Source organism: Gobius niger (genome assembly GCF_951799975.1).
Source record: "Gobius niger genome assembly, chromosome: 2".
Classification (NCBI taxonomy): domain Eukaryota; kingdom Metazoa; phylum Chordata; class Actinopteri; order Gobiiformes; family Gobiidae; genus Gobius; species Gobius niger.
The window spans coordinates 45,018,212-45,037,259 of NC_136853.1; the positions used below are offsets into that span (position 1 = coordinate 45,018,212).

Sequence of the window (19,048 nt, forward strand, 5' to 3'; positions counted from 1 at the left end):
GGGGCTTGTCACCGCTCTGATCGGGCAGGGCTTTGAAAGGCAATAGTCGGCTTTGCATATTCAAAGTTCTCTCTCTCTTCACGAATTTAACCTCTTAACTCCCGCCTGAACCGAGAGCATTTTCTCCAGTTCAGCTTTACCCAAATCCTGTAGGCCAGTGTCACACCTCATGTGAAAGCTAAGATCTACATCTATCTTTTTCCTCACATCATCAGATTTTTTTTCACTTTTTTCGATTTTTTTAGTCAATTTTTTTGTCACTTTTTTGTCACTTTTTCGTCAAATTATTCGCATTTTTTTGTCCATTTTTTGTCATTTTTTTGTAAATTTTTTGTAAATTTTTTGTCACTTTTTCGTCAATTTTTAGTCACTTTTTCGTCAAATTATTTGCATTTTTTGGTCAAATTATTATCACTTTTTCGTCCATTTTTTCGTCAAATTTTTCTCACTTTTTTTGTCCATTTTTTGTCCATTTTTTTGTCCATTTTTTCCTCACTTTTTTTTCACATTTCCATCATTGTTTTCGTCTCAGTTTTGTCGCTATTTTCACACCTTTTTTCCAGAAGCTTTTGGACTGGATTTAAAGCTGGAGAAAATGTGCTCAGTTCAGGTGGGAGTTAAGGGGTTAAACCAGGCTCTATCATGACTTGTTCACAGTTTTTAGCTTCTGTTTGGATTGAGCCGAGAGGCCGATGAGAACTGGGCTATATTAAAGTCCGTTTTATAAATTATGACAGGGAAACATTCACATAAGATTTTTCTTATCGCTGCTCAATATAAAGGGCCTAATATAGAATAACTACACAGTACATTTTGCTGATGAGTCTCTGTCCTCCTAATGGCCACATGTTGCAGATACAAAGGTGTTTTGATGCAGGACTAAAGCACAGGGTGATCAGGCTGTTGTTGTTGCCACATGAATATAAATGTCCTGGGCCACTCTCATAACGACCCACTTTACCCTAAAGACACCCCCCCCCCATCTATGTGTGAATGTTGCATGAATGGAGCTGTGCTTGGTGATGCCGCACATTGGCCGCCTTGGGTTTCTGTTTCTGTTTCTGTCCAGGGCAGCTATGGCCAGGGGCTGGACTGGGACTGAAGAACAGCCCTGGACTCTGGTCAGCCTGGCCCAAATTAGCGTAAATGCGACACTTCCACAAATACATATGTGAACCTCTTACCTCTTACCTCCAGTTCGGCTTTACCCAAATCTAAAAGCTTCTTGACTGGAGAGCAACATTGTAACGCCTCATTTGAAAGCTCAAATCTAGAAAAGTGATGGTAACTTTTTATCAAGTTGTCGCTGCATTTTTGTAATATTTTTGTTGCTTTTTCATTACTTTTTTGTCACTTTTTTGTCACTTTTTCGTTGTGTTTTAATCTCTTGTTTTTCGGGTTTTTTCATGTTATTGTTGTTTTTTTCATCACTTTTTTCATTGCTTTGTCGTCACGTTTTCGTCACATTTTGTCGTGTTTTTGTCACTTTTTTGTCACTTTTTTGTCACTTTTTTGTCACTTTTTCGTTGTGTTTTCGTCTCTTGTTTTTCCGGGTTTTTTTCATGTTATTGTTGTTTTTTCATCACTTTTTTCATTGCTTTGTCGTCACGTTTTTGTCACATTTTGTCACTTTTTTGTCACTTTTTTGTCACTTTTTTGTCACTTTTTCGTCACTTTTTCGTTGTGTTTTCGTCTCTTGTTTTTCCGTTTTTTTTTTCATGTTATTGTTGTTTTTTTCATCACTTTTTTCATCGCTTTGTCGTCACGTTTTCGTCACTTTTTTGTTGCTTTTCCAGCACATTTTTGTTTTTGGATGCTTTTCTTTTAAGCTTTTAGATTTGGCTAAAGCTCGGTTTCGCCCGGGGGTGAGGGTATAAGGTAAAGTGAGAGGCCAGACCGGTGGCCCGAGAGCCAGTGGCCCCTCTGTGCTCTTCCAGAATGGACATATGGCCAGTCCGCCCCTGGCTATGGCTACACGCACAACACGCCACTGTGAAGGAGGAGTGTAATAGTCTCTCACTTTGTTACCTAGATCTGTGAAAAAACTTAGCATTTCCTTCCACCAAGGAAAACTATTCCAATTAAAACCTCCTTACTGTTGATGGTGTTAAATAAATCAAAAACATGTACACTTTTGAATTCTTTTGAACTATACAGACAGAAATCGAGATACAAGAAGTGTCCTCAATATCAAGCTTTTAAGCTATTAAGCTAATATTGCTTTTAAAATAAATTAAAAAAAACTTGTGGGTGAACTGGAGCCTCCGACCGTAAATGAACCAATCTCAAGTGAACTGAACTGGTCCTGTCGAACAGTGTTCATTTTGACAACATATTTTATTTTAGTTTTAGTCTTTTGACTAAAATGTAATTTAATTTTAGTCGAGATTTAGTCTAGTTTTAGTCGACTAAAATTAAGACTAATTTAGTCGACTAATATTTATAAGTAAGGATTAAACAGCTCGGAGCCGCATTAGACGATTCTAACGCCCGACACAGTGTTGTTCCTCCTGCATTATAAACGTCTAACGCGGCTCCTCGTTGTTTAATCCGCTTATACCAGGGTCCCACAAACGTAACATTTATAATAAATGTTTTTTTCTTTGACTAAACTCACTAAATCTGCCAGACTACGGGACTATTTTGTGTGGGTTATTAGCCGGTCACTGAAGGCTGGTCTCAGAGCGAGTCATTCTCCGCAGCTATTACGAGGATCTCAGTCAGGCTCAACGACACAACATCAGCACAGAATCACAACACAACAGGACTAACCCGGAAACACTTTTCCCTGGAAGGAAACACCGATATGCGGCACTCGTGGGCAGGAGTTATTTACCTTTTACGCTGTTTAACCTGAAGCTAAAGCTAGCTAGCTCAACCAGCTCAACTGTTTATGGAAACAGCTGCGGTGGAGTCGCTCACACCTGGGCCCCCCCAACTCAAACTTTTATGTTTGACTTTACTAATCCAGACAAATATGCTTCAATGCAGGATCATTTTATGTACGCCTGAAAATGATGAATAGCCTTAACCGTTTCCAATAGAAATGTAAAGCTCATATGTTATTAACAGTAGCTAACCTAGCTGCTCACTCTCCTCTACAAACATTTAGCAAACACTAAATCCATCTCATACGTTCCTGTCAGTCACTAATTACGCCTTTATCTGATTCAGCTGTGTCATGCGTTGCTATGGCGACGCCACAGCGGAGTGATATCCCAGTGATTTAACTACCGGACTACGTGTGCGGTTACACCAAAATAATGCACCAGCCAATCAGAATCCAGTATTCACCCAGACCATGGTGTAATATTCATTATAATTATATTTAATCAAGGTCCTCGACTTAACGGAGCTTCTCTCACATGAACAAAGCTCAGAGCTGATCCTTTGGCAGAGAATTTACCTGATCTGAGGCTCTTTCAGACGCTCAATAGAAGTTTGGATGATTTTAGCCTCTCCTTTTCATTTTTATTTAGTCTTATTTTAGTCGACTAAATCGAAATCCACCTTAAAATTCACGTCTATTTTCTTGCATGAAGCTGCTCCCATTCCACCAGTGAACATACTCGGTTTCCACAAGATGCAAAATGACCAAAGGGTGACAAACCTCCCTTTGTGCACAAGAGGGCGCCCTTTCGCACATGTGGGTGTTTGCTTCACGCGCTGTGGGACGTATCGCACTCGGGATCATAAAAAGCTTGATTCCCTGTATATCAGCCGCTAAAACATTTCGCAAGTAACTGTTTCAAACACAGTAATAACTTGCACTGTGATAAAGCGCGGAGGATTCAGCAAAGCAGCGCACGCGACGTTTTTAACATTCAAAAACCGCCTCCTCGCCCGAGCGCGGCGCCTTTAGAGCCTTTAAAGTCTGGATTTAACACACATTCCACAGCAAAGTTAATCCGCCCACTAACGCGTTGACTCTTTCACGTTTTGTGTTCCTCTTCTTTACTCAAATCCCCTTTTCCCCCGCGTGTTACTGTCCCGACGCCTCCCCGCGCGCTCCCTGTCTGCAGACTTCGGCGCGGGCTCCCTGAACGCCCCCCCGCGCGCTGCTCGGCGGCTGCAGTAGCTCCGAGTGGGCGCTGCGCGGACTCCACCCGTCCTCCATTCGAGCTGGATCCCATCCGTACAGCGCAGGCCCGGAGTAGCGCAGCCGCTCTGAGGTTAGTGCCCTACCGCGCAATCTCCATGTATTTCAGCCCTGGCGCAGCCGCATCACCGCACCCGGCAGCACTGGCCGCGTTGCAGGCTGCGTACGCGTCCCCCCGGAGCCCACACGTCGCACTTTTGCACGGCGATTTCGCGCACAATCGCACATTTTTAGGCGCGCGTTGGTGTGTCGTTGTGAAGGGGCTGTGGAGAAGACGTAGCAGGGCCGGGGCCTGTGTTTTGTCGCGGGCAGTGTTTTGTTTTACGTCGCGCGCGGGGTTTTCGTGCTAGCCGCGGCTCCGTGTCGCCGGGGATCACGGCTCCGGGGGGCGCCCGGGATGTGTTTGTGTCAGGGGGGGTGTTTGGGCACCGATCGCCGCCTCTTTGTCGGTTATTGTCACGTTAGATCGCCGTTGTTTTGCCGTTGACTGGTTAGCCGGCTAGCTGGTTAGCCGAACGTTAGGGCAGTGTTAGCCTAGCAAAGATGTGAGCAGAGGAGAGAGGAGATGCTACATCACAGGGGGGGTTTGCCAAATGATTGCAGAAGTATTAACAATTTCTAGTTGTCAGGAACATGAGATACTTTTGGATATTAAAAAAAGAAATATCGCAGTTTGTAGCCATCCTTTTAGACGTGGTTAGAGGGAAGAGGCACTGTTATCTCTCCTGCAATGAATGCATGGAATTGAAAACAAGTCTACACTGTCATTTACGTTTGAATTAATCCGTTTTAATATCCATCCAGCATTAATCTAAAGATCCCCTTTTTGATCCTTAAAGGAATAGGCCACCGTTTTCACACGCTGAGGTATGTTCTTACCTTAGACGAGTTCATTTGTACCGGTCTGGGGTTCACGCGTGCCTTCAGTCACGTAAACACAGCGCAGACGGCGTTAGCATTTAGCCTCTCCTCCTCTTAGATACAGACGGCATCTCTGGAATCGCCCATATATGGTCATTTTTGAAAACGGTTAAGGGGGAAAACAATTTTGAAAAAATCGAAACTTTCTCTAATTATTCAAAAACGACTTACTAACAAATGCTGAATTATGAATATAGTTTCTACTAAATAAAGATACAAAGACATGGGGAGGAGCAAAGTGGTTCAACAGCCCATAAATACATGGATAACGGAGAATGCTAACTTCATGCTACATGTTAGCATCGGGCTAATGCTAACGGCTAGCTAGCGCTTGCTACAACTGCCGTTTTTCCACTTCTACTGAACAATCTGCTGTGAGAAAATATCCATATGGGCCCGATTTACACTTGATTTTATTTATGTGATAAATAAATCCATGTTCCACCAGAAAATGGCTAAAAAGAGTGACGACATGCCGTCTGTATCTATAGCTCCAAACCAGGTCAAGATAAAAGCTACCAAGCTCTTCCACGTTTTCCCTATTTAAATATGGTTACGTGAAGTGTTCCACTACAAAGTATAATTACACACAATTAAACAATGTGGATTTTCTAAGCGGATAAAAGGGGGAACTATATTGTAAGGCGTAATAATACCAGGAGTAGTTTGGCATCCGCACAGTAAAGTGAAGATTACTGCGCGGATTTCGAACTACTCCTGGTATTATTACGCCTTACAATATAGTTCCCCCTTCCTCCCTTAAATAGGGAAAACGTGGAAGAGCTTGGAAGCTTCTATCTTGACCTGTTTTGGAGCTATAGAGGAGAGAGGGAGAGGCTAAATGCTAACGCCGTCTGCGCTGTGTTTACGTGACTGAAGGCACGGGGGAAGATCAGACAGGTCCTAAAGAACTCGTCAAAGCTCAGTTAAGAACATATCTCAGTATGTAAAAACGGTGGCCTGTTCCTTTAAACCTCCGGCCCCCAAGATGAATTCGATAAATATTATCACAAATAAGAGATCAAATAGCTGCTAAAGTCAGGGAGAGAGGGGGACGATGCTTTGGTGGTAATTGTGTAAAAACTGTACCATATAAATACAAAATGTTACTATGTATATATAGTCCATTTTGGGATTCAAAAATCGCCTGAACTGAGCACATTTCGTCCAGTCTGGCTTTACCCAGATCTAAAAGCTTTTTGAAAAAAAAAAGCATCAAAATGGTGTCGAAAATGTGGATGAAAACATGACGACAAAGAAAAAGTGACAAAAAAATGAGCGAGTAAAACATGCCAGAAAGCAATAACGACAAAATGACAAAAGGGCGAGAAAAAAGTGACAAGAAACCAGGACAAAAAACCTACAAAAACACTTTAAAAATGTGACAAAAAAAACGGAGGCCTTAGCTCTCAGGGGGGTAAGAGGTTAAAAAAAAAACATGTATAATGTAAAACACTGGCTTTGCATAACATGGTTCTTTGGGCTTCATTGTTGAGGTTCGGCCCTTGGTGATTTGACGATGATGAAACCCGGCCCTCCAGGACACAAACTTGCCGACCCCTGCCTTACGATACAGTTCCCCTTTTTATCCACATTGTTTAATTGTGTGTAATTATACTTTGTAGTGGAACACTTCACGTAACCATATTTAAATAGGGAAAACGTGGAAGAGCTTGGTAGCTTCTATCTTGACCTGTTTTGGAGCTATAGAGGAGAGAGGGAGAGGCTAAATGCTAACGCCGTCTGCGCTGTGTTTACGTGACTGAAGGCACGGGGGAAGATCAGACAGGTACACATGAACTCGTCTAGGCTCAGTTAAGAACATATCTCCGTATGTGAAAACGGTGTTCTGTTCCTTTAACCTCTTGACCCGCACCATAACCGGGCAGATTTTCAGTTATTATCCAGGAGTCCAGGCATTACCCTAATCTAAAAGCTTCTCCTTAAGAGCATCAGAATAGAGACGTAACCGACGATGAAAGTGCAACAAAAACATGATGAAAAAAGAAACAAAAATGACCACAGAAAGTGTTGAAAGAGCAATAAAAACGTGCCATAGCAAAAATGTAAAAGCTGCGAAAGCGTGATGAAAACACGACACAAGAACAACCAAAACAAAGTGATGAAAAAGCCACAAAAGAGCGACAAAAACATGACAAACGCTGCCAATATGTGACAAAAACACATTCAGTTTTGTTGGCCTTAGCTTTCAACTGAGACATTACCCTTGCTCTCCAGCCGAGAAGTTTTTAGATTTGTATGAAGTTGAACTGGATGAAAAGTGCTCGGTTTAGAGGTTAAAGCTGCCTCTGTCAGTAGTTATGCACCCATTTTGGCCAGTAATTTAAAATAGAAAAGAGAGTTTATACGTGTGTCACCTAAGCACAATCAAACACTTGCACCATCACATGATTTTACAGCTTTTCCATAAAATCACAAAATATCACAAGTGATATTTAGTCTGGGGACCAGTTCATGTTCTCGTAGGAGAGTGTGGTTTACGATCGTCCAGAGCCGTTTATTGGGCGATACAAATGCCTATCATGTATCTGCAGTACAGTGTTAATTTTGACAACATATTTTATTTTAGTTTTAGTCTTTTGACTAAAATGTAATTTCATTTTAGTCGAGATTTAGTCAAAAAAAACTTTTCAATTTTACTCTAGTTTTAGTCAACTAAAATTAAGACTTAATTTAGTGGACTTTGCATTGATAATATTCATTCTAATCATATTTAATGTTGTTCCTCTGCTTCATGGAGCTGCTCCACATGAACAAAGCTCAGAGCTGATCCTTTGGCAGAGAATTTACCTGATCTGAGGCTCTTTCAGACGCTCAATACAAGTTTGGATGATTTTAGTCTCTCCTTTTCAGTTTTATTTAGTCTGATTTTAGTCGACTAAAATATCTGGACATTTTAGTCACAGTTTTAGTCTCATGAGAAACTTTTTATTTAGTTTTAGTCCAATTTTAGTCGTCAAAAATATCACTTTGACTAAAATTAAGACTAAATATTTTAGTGGACGCAATTAACACTGCTACAGTCGCCACAGCCAATCGTATTATTGTATCAGACGACGTATGACGTACCTGCTGTAAAGCATCGAGCTAAACTATTTAGAACACGGTATAAAGCTTGATCAAATAAACTTCTTTAAAAAAATGTTTTATCCGTAAACAAACTACAAGCTTCCGTATGTCGAATAGTGTCACCGTCTGATCTTCTGTTGGTTCCAAATCAATGCGAACATTTCGGCCCTGGTCCCCAGACTGTTGTGCAGTTCGAATTAGGGCTGGGCGATATGGACTTAAAGTCACATCTCGATATATTTTGGTTGATTATCAATATCGATATATGATATATATCCCGATATTTTTTCCACAAAGTGAGAGCTGTGAAATGAAATGTTCAGTCAAATTCAAAGCCACATACGAGTAATTTTATTGAAAACTCACTATAAAATGTAGTGTATACCGTAAAACAAAGCTCCGTAAGGTGCACATGTAAATAATAATAATAATAATAATAATAATAATAATAATAATAATAATAATGCTTCAGTTTTATATAGCGCTTTTCTGGACACTCAAAGACGCTTTACATTAGGGCTGTGCAATTAATTGAAATTCGATTACGATTTCGATTACAACAGTAAACAATTACAAAATTAGCATGATCGCAAAAAAATCAATTATTATTTTTTTATTTTTTTTCAATTTTATTTTTTCTTTGGCCATTTTTTTATTTGCAAAGCAGACATGTGTTATTTCAGGGCGCTGGGATTATTTCCCCTTCACATTTCTCGTGCCACGGCTCACGCTTTTGTCTGACATAAAAACAAACGACGCTGTGTGATGATGTCATCAGGCCGCACTGCTCAGTTTGCTTGCGCAGGTGTGAGGGCTGGCCAGCAGGGGGCAGGTGTGAAACTGAGACCTCTCTTTAATCGAGGCGTACTTGAAATCATTTGTACTTTTATGACTGTCCAGAAAACAAAGTGTAGTGTAGTGTTTGGATTAATAAATAAATAGAATAAAGATGGACTTTTTTTTAAAGGCAACAAATAATCGTTTGAATAATCGTGATTTCAATTATGACAAACATAATCGTGATCATTATTTTTTCAATAATCGAGCAGCCCTACTTTACATTGCATTATTCGTTCACTCCATACTCGGTGGTGGTAAGCTGCTATTGTAGCCACAGCTGCCCTGGGTTAGACTGACGGAAGCGAGGCAACCAGTCTGCGCCATCAGCCCCTCCGACCTCCACCAACCACTCACTCACTACATTCGCCAGGCTTCCCAAACGGTCTCCCATCCAAGCACCGACCCGGCTCTTCTTGCTTAGCTTAGAAAATATAATCTTATATAAATAAATAATAATAATATAACACAATCTTTTTCTAAGGGCAGCGTTTAATTATAAAGAGATGACAAAATAATCTCAGTTTAAGATAGACTTTTTGGTAACTTAATATCTTATCTGAATTTGAAATCTCCCGATATCTCATTAAAAATACACCGATATATCTTAAATATCGATATATCGCCCAGCCCTAGTTCGAAATGATGGAGTGGAGGATTCCCAGGCTATAATAAATGAGAAAGTATCGCTAATATGAGGTCTGTAATTACTGTATGTAGTTTTTCCTAGTTTCCTTGAATGGGTGAAAGTGAAGCTCCTGTTTTCTCTTCTGATTTATATTTGAATGTGTGATCCTTTATGTTTTCTGCCCCTCAGTCATTTCCTGTTGCATTGAGCTGTGATCGACGCGCTGTGCCAACATGGAGGAGCACACCGTTCACCAGACGGAGCACATGACCACCATCGAGGCCGGGGCGGTCACACAGGTACAGCAGGTGTGTGGAGAAGGTTTAGGTGGACACAAGAAGCAGTCGTTTTAGAGAGTTTTAAAAGAAATCTATGATATAACAGTAGACCAAAAGTGTTCACTGGCAAAGTTTTTGTGAAGAAATTGACTCAACAGCCTCACTGCCAGATTCCACATCGTTCGTGTTCGCCCCGTTCCACTTTGACGGGGCGAACAAATCAGATTAGTCAAAATCGCCACAAAAAGTCTCCATATTAACCACATTGTTTTACCTGCCGAGAAAATTGCGATGTTTCTTCAAACCCAGCAACTGTCAATGTCAACCAAACAATTCAATCATAAACATCTGCTATTGCTGGGTTGCAGGTTCTAGAATGTGATGATGTCACTGGACCCAGCGGGGGGGCAGGAGCCAGTTTTTCCTATTAACAGCATTACACATTTACAAGTCATAGCTAAAAAGAAAATGTATGAATTAGAAAAAATATAATTAATATCTGTCACTGGGTCCATGATCTCTCTGTACAAGACCAAACATTTCCTCAAAAACAAAATAATTTTTCCTCTATATAATAGTATAGGCCTTTGGAATGCTGTGATGTCACCTGCAACCCAGCAATATGACATCACACACAACACTGACTGCAGAATCCTTCCTAATTAATCTAATTAATCACAATAAATCACAATTAATCGCATGTTAACCGAAAACCAAAAACAACCATTTTTGGCACCTAAATTATTAAAAAATTAGAGAGAAACATGAGATCAACATGAAATGTATTTATTGTTGTTAATCTGTTTAGATACAGACGACATCTCGTCATAGAGGTGGGAAATAGATTTTTCTCGTGGAATATGAACTTATTTATCACATACAAATAAAGTTAAGTGTAAATCGGGCCCATATGGATATTTTCTCACAGCAGATTGTTCAGTAGAAGTGAAAAAACGGCAGTTGTAGCAAGCGCTAGCTAGCGTTAGCATTAGCTCGACGCATAATGAAGCATCATTTTAGCATTCTCCATTATTTATGTATTTATGGGCTGTTGAACCACTTTGCTCCTCCCCATGTCTTTGTATCTTTATTTAGTAGAAACAATATTCATAATTCAGCATTTGTTAAAGTAGTTTTTGAATAATTAGAGAAAGTTCAGATTTTTCTCAAAATTGTTTCCCCCTTAACTGTTTTCAAACATGACCATATATGGGCGAGTCCAGAGATTCCGTCCATATCTATTGCTGGGTTGCAGGTTCTAGAATATGATATGATGATGTCACCGGACCCAGTGGGGGGGGGGGAGGAGCCCTATTAACAGCATTACACTTCCACAAGTTGTAGCTAAAAAGAAAATGTATGGATTAGTAAAATGATCATTAATATCAGTCACTGGGTCCATGATCTCTCTGTACAAGACCAGAAATGTCCTCAAAGACAAAATTATTTTTCCTCTATATAATGGTATAGGCCTTTAGAACGCTGTGATGTCGCTTGCAACCCAGCAATAGTTATTCAAGTACCAGAGGCAAAGTGCATTTATAGCTATTTAGCATCTCCTTCCATTGTTGTGGGCAGATGTGCGTCAGATATACGGGCGTACCAGAAACAACGTAAATAGAAGGGTTCCGGCTCGTTAGTTCATTAGAAATACGATTAATTGCGTTTTGAAAATGTACGTGTTAAATTCTTTGTAATGAATGAATCTAAATGAACACGTTAAAGTCCCGCCCCTGATCCTAATGTCCTGATCTTGTCCAGGTGCACGTAGCCACGTTCACAGAAGCCTCGATGCTGAGCGCTGACGAAGACTCCACGTCGTCGCCGGACGATGACCCGTACGACGACACGGACATCCTCAACTCGGCGGGGACGGATGAGATCACTGCACATCTGGCTGCCGCTGGTAAGTCCAGAGGTGGTTCTTAACCTGGAGTCATTGAACTCTCAGGACCCTCACTGTTGCATAGTAATTCAAATCCCTGTATCTCTGTAAATAATAATGTAGAGGACAGTTCTGGGTTCTATCTGTCTCTATAACATCACATAATAAAACATTGGAAGTCCTCAACATTTTTATTCTTTGCATTAAATGTCAATTTTAACCCTTTAATAGTTTGCTCAACATTTGGTTCAAGTTTGGACTTGTATAGGTTGGGGTTGGGCTCGTTAGGGCTGGTTTATGCTGGTTTGGAGCAGGTTTTGGCCTGTTCTGACCTAGTTTGGACCGGTTAAGAGCAGTTTTGGACTGGTTTGGACCAGTTTAGACCAGGTTTGGACCAGTTTAGAGCAGTTTTGGACTGGTTTGGACCGGTTTAGAGCAGTATTAGGCTGGTATAGACCTGGTTTGGACCAGTTTAGACCAGGTTTGGACCAGTTTAGGAAAGGTTTGGACAGGTGTAGACCAGGTTTGGACTGGTTTGGACCAGTTTAGACCAGGTTTGGACCAGTTTAGAGCAGTTTTGGACTGGTTTGGACCGGTTTAGAGCAGTTTTAGGCTGATATAGACCTGGTTTTGACCAGTTTAGACCAGATTTGGACAGGTTTGGACTGGTTTGGACCGGTTTAGAGCAGTTTTAGGCTGGTATAGACCAGGTTTGGACTGGTTTATGCTGGCTTTAACCGGTTTAGAGCTGTTTTTCACTGGTTTAGAGGAGGTTTTGATTTGTTTAGACAAGGTTTAGATCAGGTCTGGCTGGACTGGTGTTTGCTGGTTTAGATCAGGTTTAACTCAGAGGTAAAAATAACAGGCAAAATTGAATAAACATAAACTAATAACATTGATGTTTGTCCTCCAAATGGTAAGAAAATACAAAAAAAGGGCATATGGAGTCACATTAAACTTTACAGTTGGGTAGTTTTGTGCAGTGTAAGATAAATGTAATGTCCGGTGTTGACCAGCAGATGGCACCATTGGATTGCTTCATATACCTCTACCAACCTGACAGAGATTGCCTGGAAATGACATAGTTAAAGCTTGCACCTATTCTTTTTTTAGTAATGAAATGAAATTCAGTGTGACCTTTAGCTTATTCAAAGAGCAAAAGTATTCAGCACCGCGACCTGAATGTTGTGAAACTCATACTTAAACAGTCATCGCAGAAACCAGGGCCGGACTGGGACTGAAAAACAGCCCTGGACTCTGACCAGCCTGGCCCAAATTAGCGTAATTGTGACACTTCCACAAATACATGTTTTAACCTCTTACCCCCGGCCTGAACCAAATGCATTCTGTCCTCTTTTGGCTGTGTAACACCTCATTTGAAAGCTAAGACCCACAAAACTGACCTTTTTCCTCGCGCTGTTGCTGTGTTGTGTCACCTTTTGTTTTGTTTTTTTCTTTTTCATTTTTGTCACATTTTTGTTGAATTTTTGTTATTTTTTTGTCACATTTTTGTTGAATTTTTGTTACATTTTTGTCACATTTTTGTCACTTTTTTGTTGAATTTTTGTTAATTTTTTGTCACATTTTTGTCACATTTTTGTCACATTTTTGTCACTTTTTTTGTCACATCTTTGTTGAATTTTTAATCATTTTTTCCAGTTTTGTTGTGTTTTTTGTCCCTGTTTTTCTCATGTTTTCATCCTCTTTTTCTCGCTATTTTGATGCTTTTCTTTCTAGCTTTTAGATTTGGGTAAAGCTCGGTTGAGGCGGGACCGGTGGCCCTTCTGTGCTCTTCCAGAATGGACATATGGCCAGTCCGCCCCTGGCAGAAACAATCCAATATGGGGCCTTTAATTCCGTCTCTCTCCTTCAGGACCTGTGGGCATGGCGGCTGCTGCAGCTGTGGCCACAGGAAAGAAAAGGAAAAGGCCTCACATTTTTGAATCCAACCCCTCGATCCGTAAGAGGCAACAAACACGACTGCTACGGTAAACGCGAGCATCATCTGCCTTGAAGCTAGAGTTATTTGTGATTACATTGATTTGTTTTTTCACTATTTTTGTTCATGTTTGCGTTTGCAGGAAACTCCGGGCCACACTCGACGAGTACACGACCAGAGTGGGTCAGCAGGCCATCGTGCTGTGCATCTCGCCGTCCAAACCCAACCCCGTGTTCAAAGTGTTTGGTGCGGCTCCCCTCGAGAATGTGGTCAGTATCAGAGCCAGTGCTACTGAGTTCAGAGTTCACACCCAGGGCCCTCATGACTCGGGAGAAGACGACCTGACTAGTTTCCAAATGGCCAAAAACCTTCATATTGTTAGTAAAAAATGCCCTTTAACTGAAATAATATAGAAGTCATATAGAAGCATTTGCCAGAACAATATTAACCCCTTAACTCCCACCTGAACCGAGCACATTTTCTCAAAAAAAGTGACCAAAATGTAAGAAAAAATGTAAGAAAAAATGTGATAAAAATTTGACAAAAAATGACAAAAAAATGACAAAAAATGTGACAAAAATGTGATAAAAAATGGACGAAAAAATGACAAAAATGTGATAAAAATGTGACAAAAAAAGGCAAAAAAAAGGCAAAAAAAAGGCAAAAAATTACAAAAATGTGATAAAAATGTGATTAAAAATTGACAAAAAATGTGACAAAACATTACAAAAATATGCTAAAAATTTGACCAAAAAATGACCAAAAAAAATGACAAAAAATGTGATAAAAAAGTGACCAAAATGTAACAAAAAATGACAAAAATGTGATAAAAATGTGACAAAAAATGACCAAAAAATTGCAAAAATGTGACAAAAAATTACAAAAATATGCTAAAAAATTGACCAAAAAATGACCAAAAATGTGACAAAAAAGTGACCAAAATGTAACAAAAAATGACAAAAATGTGATAAAAATTTGACAAAAAATGTGACAAAAATTGACGAAAAAATGACAAAAAAAGTTACAAAAATGACTTGAACACCCAACAAAAAAATGATGGAAAAAAATCTGATGACGTGAGGAAAAAGGTCCTCTCGGTTCAGGCGGGAGTTAAGAGGTTAAGAGATATATTGCGACCCATGTACAGTATGTTCATTAACATGTCCGGACCAAATAAACCAATAAAAAAAGTAAATAAAAGAGCGGCAACTCTGTTAGCTGCCAGGTTACTGACCGCTAATGCATTTTAGCATTATTTATAATAAACATGAATGCTTAATTAAGTATTTTATATGTTTAAATCTCTCTTATTTTTTAAACATTGCACTACCGTAAATTACAGACTATTGAACCTGAATCACACCTGAATATAAGCCGCACCAATAAAATGTATAAAGAAACAAAAATAGTACACATATACGTATTTTCCGTACTGTATTAAGTCAAACTAGCCAAAAATTCCTGATGAAGAAAAAAACAACAGGCTGAATAGTCTTGATCTCGCTCCAAATCACGAAATCCATTGAAATCTTCATCCTCAGTGTCAATTCTGAACAGTCACCATGGCAACAACCTGGACACGGAGGCGTAACTGCACCATCGACAAGCCTCTCCCGGCAGCACGTTTTTCAAGCTCTCATTTGCAAACTCGTTCCTGTAGCTGTGGCCATCGAGCTTTTAGCCCGTGTTTTGAAAAAAGGAGGGGAAAAAATGACATATAAGTCGCTCCGGAGTATAAGACACACCCCCTGGCAAACTATGAAAAAGAGTGCGACTTATAGACCGGAAAGTACGGTTCACAAACAGGCGCAGCTGTTCCACCTTGAGTGCACTGGAAGGACTTTTCATTTTGTATGTGGTTAAATTTTTCAAGAGAACGGAGGCCTTCAGGTGCTTTTATTAAAGTATGTTAATAACCAAAGCGCTGTACAAGCCAAGCACAATGTCCAGGGACTTTCTCTCATTCACGCTGAAGGTTTAGAGCAGCTGTTCAGAGTCAGATGTTTCTCCCACTGTTTCCCAGGTGAGGAAGTACAAAGGCATGATGCTGGAGGACCTGGAGAACGCCCTGGCCGAGCACGCCCCGGCCGGGGGAGATCTGGCGTCTGACCTCCCTCCTCTCACCATCGACGGCATCCCAGTGTCTGTGGACAAGATGACTCAGGTCAGGACTCCTCCCTTTAATCACGCTCTGGTTTGTCCTGATTTATAAACATGAGGCGGTTTGGGGGGTCCATCACAGATATAGATACAGCCGCTGTGAGGTTATGTGGAAGTGTCTATGAGAACAGGCATTTACAAGTACTTGGGTAATGTTATGAAACTATGAACTTCTACTTGACGAAGGTTATTCTTAAATCAAATCAAAAAGATAAGTGTTTACATCTATTGAATTGCAAAAGCATTACGTTAACATGAAAGAAAAGTTATTTATTTTATCATTTTTATAGCATTTTTTCATATTTAACTTTGGGTTATTTTAACACTTAACCATAAGTACCCACATAGTACTTTTTCATACCTTTACATATGCATGAGTAAAACATTTTTAAAGTACATTATTCTTACTTGAGTAGGTATTTTGACTCCTCATCTATTCCTTTTGCGTGAGAAATAGGTGAAAGTTTCCTTGATGTGAAGAACGCCTTCTGAAGCGCTTTAAAAGAGAGAGATTTTCCCTGCAGAGTCATTGAAGGACACAAGGTCATGTTCCATCTTCACAGGGACAAATAAAGTAGGACCTGTTTCTCTCAGCAGAGGGCGCTGGTGAGCAGCAACCATATTCATGAATCCTATAGTGCAGTGGGCGGTGTAAGAGCATATTCTGTTATTGATTTATGTTGCCCATTAAAATGTTCCAACTCAAGCAGAGGAATTATGGGACAGTAATGCCGTCCAGTGCAAACCTGCCAAGTCTAACTTTGGCTCTGGGGGCTGCGGAATTACAGAATTTATATTAGATTAGACTTTTTTTTTTTTTTTTTGATTGAAGACATGTAATTATTCTCATTTCAAACACTTCCAGGAGTGTGAACCTTTTGTTAAAGACCTAAATATGAATCTAGCACTAGAGATACAGAATATTTAGTTGTTGAGGCATCATATTGCATAAGCAGTGTTGGGTAACCAGTGTTAATTTTGACAACATATTTTAATTTAGTTTTAGTCTTAGTATTTTGACTAAAATTTAATTTAATTTTAGTCAAGATTTAGTCAAAAAAACCTTTTAAATTTTAGTCTAGTTTTAGTCGACTAAAATGAAGACTAATTTAGTCGACTAATATTTATAATATTCATTATAGTCATATTTAATGTTGTTCCTCTGCTTGATGGAGCTGCTTCCACATGAACAAAGCACAAACCTGTTCATTTGGCAGTGAATATAAATGATCTGAGGCTTTTTCAGACGCTCAATAGAAGCTTGGATGATTTTAGTCTCTCCTTTTCATTTTTATTTAGTCTTATTTTAGTCGACTAAAATATCTGGACATTTTAGTCACAGTTTTAGTCTCATGAGAAACTTTTAATTTAGTTTTAGTCCAATTTTAGTCACAAAAATATCACTTTGACTAAAATTAAGACTAAATATTTTAGTCGACGAAATTAACACTAACCTATTACCAAAGTAACGAGTTACAAAAATATATTTCTTTTTTCAGTATCTAAGGAATATAACATATTACTTACTCAAAATACCGGAATATATGACATAACATTTTTATAGCTGTAACTACTAATATAGAATATATTACAGTTTTAAAGTAACTTACCCAACACTATGCATCAATAAGTAAGTAGTAAGTAACGTTTACAGCACCTTTCACAGACAGGGAAGTCACAAAGTGCTTTACAGTCAGAATTATAACGCTTTCTGAAACAAAAAGGTTTTCAGTTTGCTCTAAAAAAACATCAACAGAATCAAGTCAGTGCAAGGAAAGTGTAAGATCGTTCCAGACGTCCTGGATGGAGCGATCTCCTCTACTCCTGAAACGAGTACGAAGGACCATGAGAAGGTTCTGATCCTCAGACCTCAGCCTCCGACTGCAGCCTTTGTGAAAATCAATCCAGTTTAGATTTTGATGTGGGCAGGCTCCGGAAGCTCCGAGCTGTAATGGACTTTCCACGGAAAGGTTTTTTGCTTCTCATTCTGATCTCCAGGTGTTTGTCTTAACGTGCAGTAGGTTTTATCCACTGGCTCATTATTTTATTTTCACCCAATTCTAAACTTAAAGGCTGGCTCCAAAAACCTGGCCAAACTGCTAGCATGAACAAGCTTCAGTTAGCCCACGCTGAACGCTGTGGGGGAAGCCACCCTCACTTTGTCCATCACTATTCTGCAGTCTGTGGTGATGTCATAACAGAGCAACTCAACAGGCTGTGTGTGAGGTGCCACTCAGTTTATTTACACTTTATATATTATATACACTTTAGTTTATTTAGATTGGAAATGTGTATACCCTCAATTGTGTCCAAGCAAGACGTAGAAATGATCAAACTTTAAAGGCTGAAGAGCTCTAAATTAAATGTGTTTTTGTTAGTAAATAACTCCAGTTTCATTTGTTTGGAAGATCTCGGTGACGTTGCAGCTAAGGACCGATACAAGACCTGAAAATCCTCCGTTGCCCAGTGTGCAGATGTGGAACAGTTAGGAACATGTGCACAGATACAGACGGCATCTCGTCATAGAAGGGGGCGTGGCTTCGCCGAGGGGGGAAATAGAATCTTTAGAGAAACACAATTTTCCACTGTGTTCAGCCATTTTCTGGTGGAATATGAGCTTATTTATCACACATAGAGTCAAATGTAAATCGGGCCCATATGGATATTTTCTCACAGCAGATTGTTCAGTAGAAGTGAAAAAACGGCAGTTGTAGCTAACGTTAGCTAACCGTTAGCATTAGCCCATTCTCCGTTATTCATGTATTTATGGGCTGTTGAACCACTTTGCTCCTCTCCATGTCTTTGTATCCTTATTTAGTAGAAGCTATGTTCATAATTCAGCATTTGTTACAGTAGGGCTGTGCAATTAATCGAAATTCGATTACGATTTCGATTACAACAGTAAACGATTACAAAATTAGCATAATCGCAAAAAATCTATTATAATATTTTTTTTCTATTTTTTATTTTTTTTTAATGTTTTTTTATTTTTTTATTTTTTTAATGTTTTTTTTTCCAATTTTTAATTTTTGTCTTTTTTCTGCTGGATTTTTGTCACTTTTTTTGGATTTTTGTCACTTTTTTTTAATGGATTTTTGTCACTTTTTTGCTGGATTTTTGTCTCTTTTTTTTTATAGATTTTTGTCACTTTTTTGCTGGATTTTTGTCTTTTTTTATAGATTTTTGTCACTTTTTTGCTGGATTTTTGTCA

General features: G+C 39.4%; 1 protein-coding gene across 4 annotated transcripts in view; it reads left to right on the forward strand.

Moving 5' to 3' along the window:
* Positions 1-4,129: 4,129 nt before the first annotated feature.
* Positions 4,130-19,048, forward strand: part of nrf1 (nuclear respiratory factor 1) — a 57,278-nt gene continuing 42,359 nt past the window's right edge. For 3 of the 4 annotated variants that reach the window (XM_079552477.1, XM_079552475.1, XM_079552476.1), the window contains exons 1-6: positions 4,130-4,172; positions 9,765-9,883; positions 11,615-11,759; positions 13,612-13,726; positions 13,820-13,946; positions 15,701-15,841. In XM_079552477.1, the coding sequence (XP_079408603.1) occupies positions 9,809-9,883; positions 11,615-11,759; positions 13,612-13,726; positions 13,820-13,946; positions 15,701-15,841 (603 nt within the window). In that variant the 5' untranslated portion in view covers positions 4,130-4,172; positions 9,765-9,808. The remainder of the gene's footprint in view (positions 4,173-9,764; positions 9,884-11,614; positions 11,760-13,611; positions 13,727-13,819; positions 13,947-15,700; positions 15,842-19,048) is intronic. The other variant, XM_079552478.1, reaches the window with a different exon arrangement.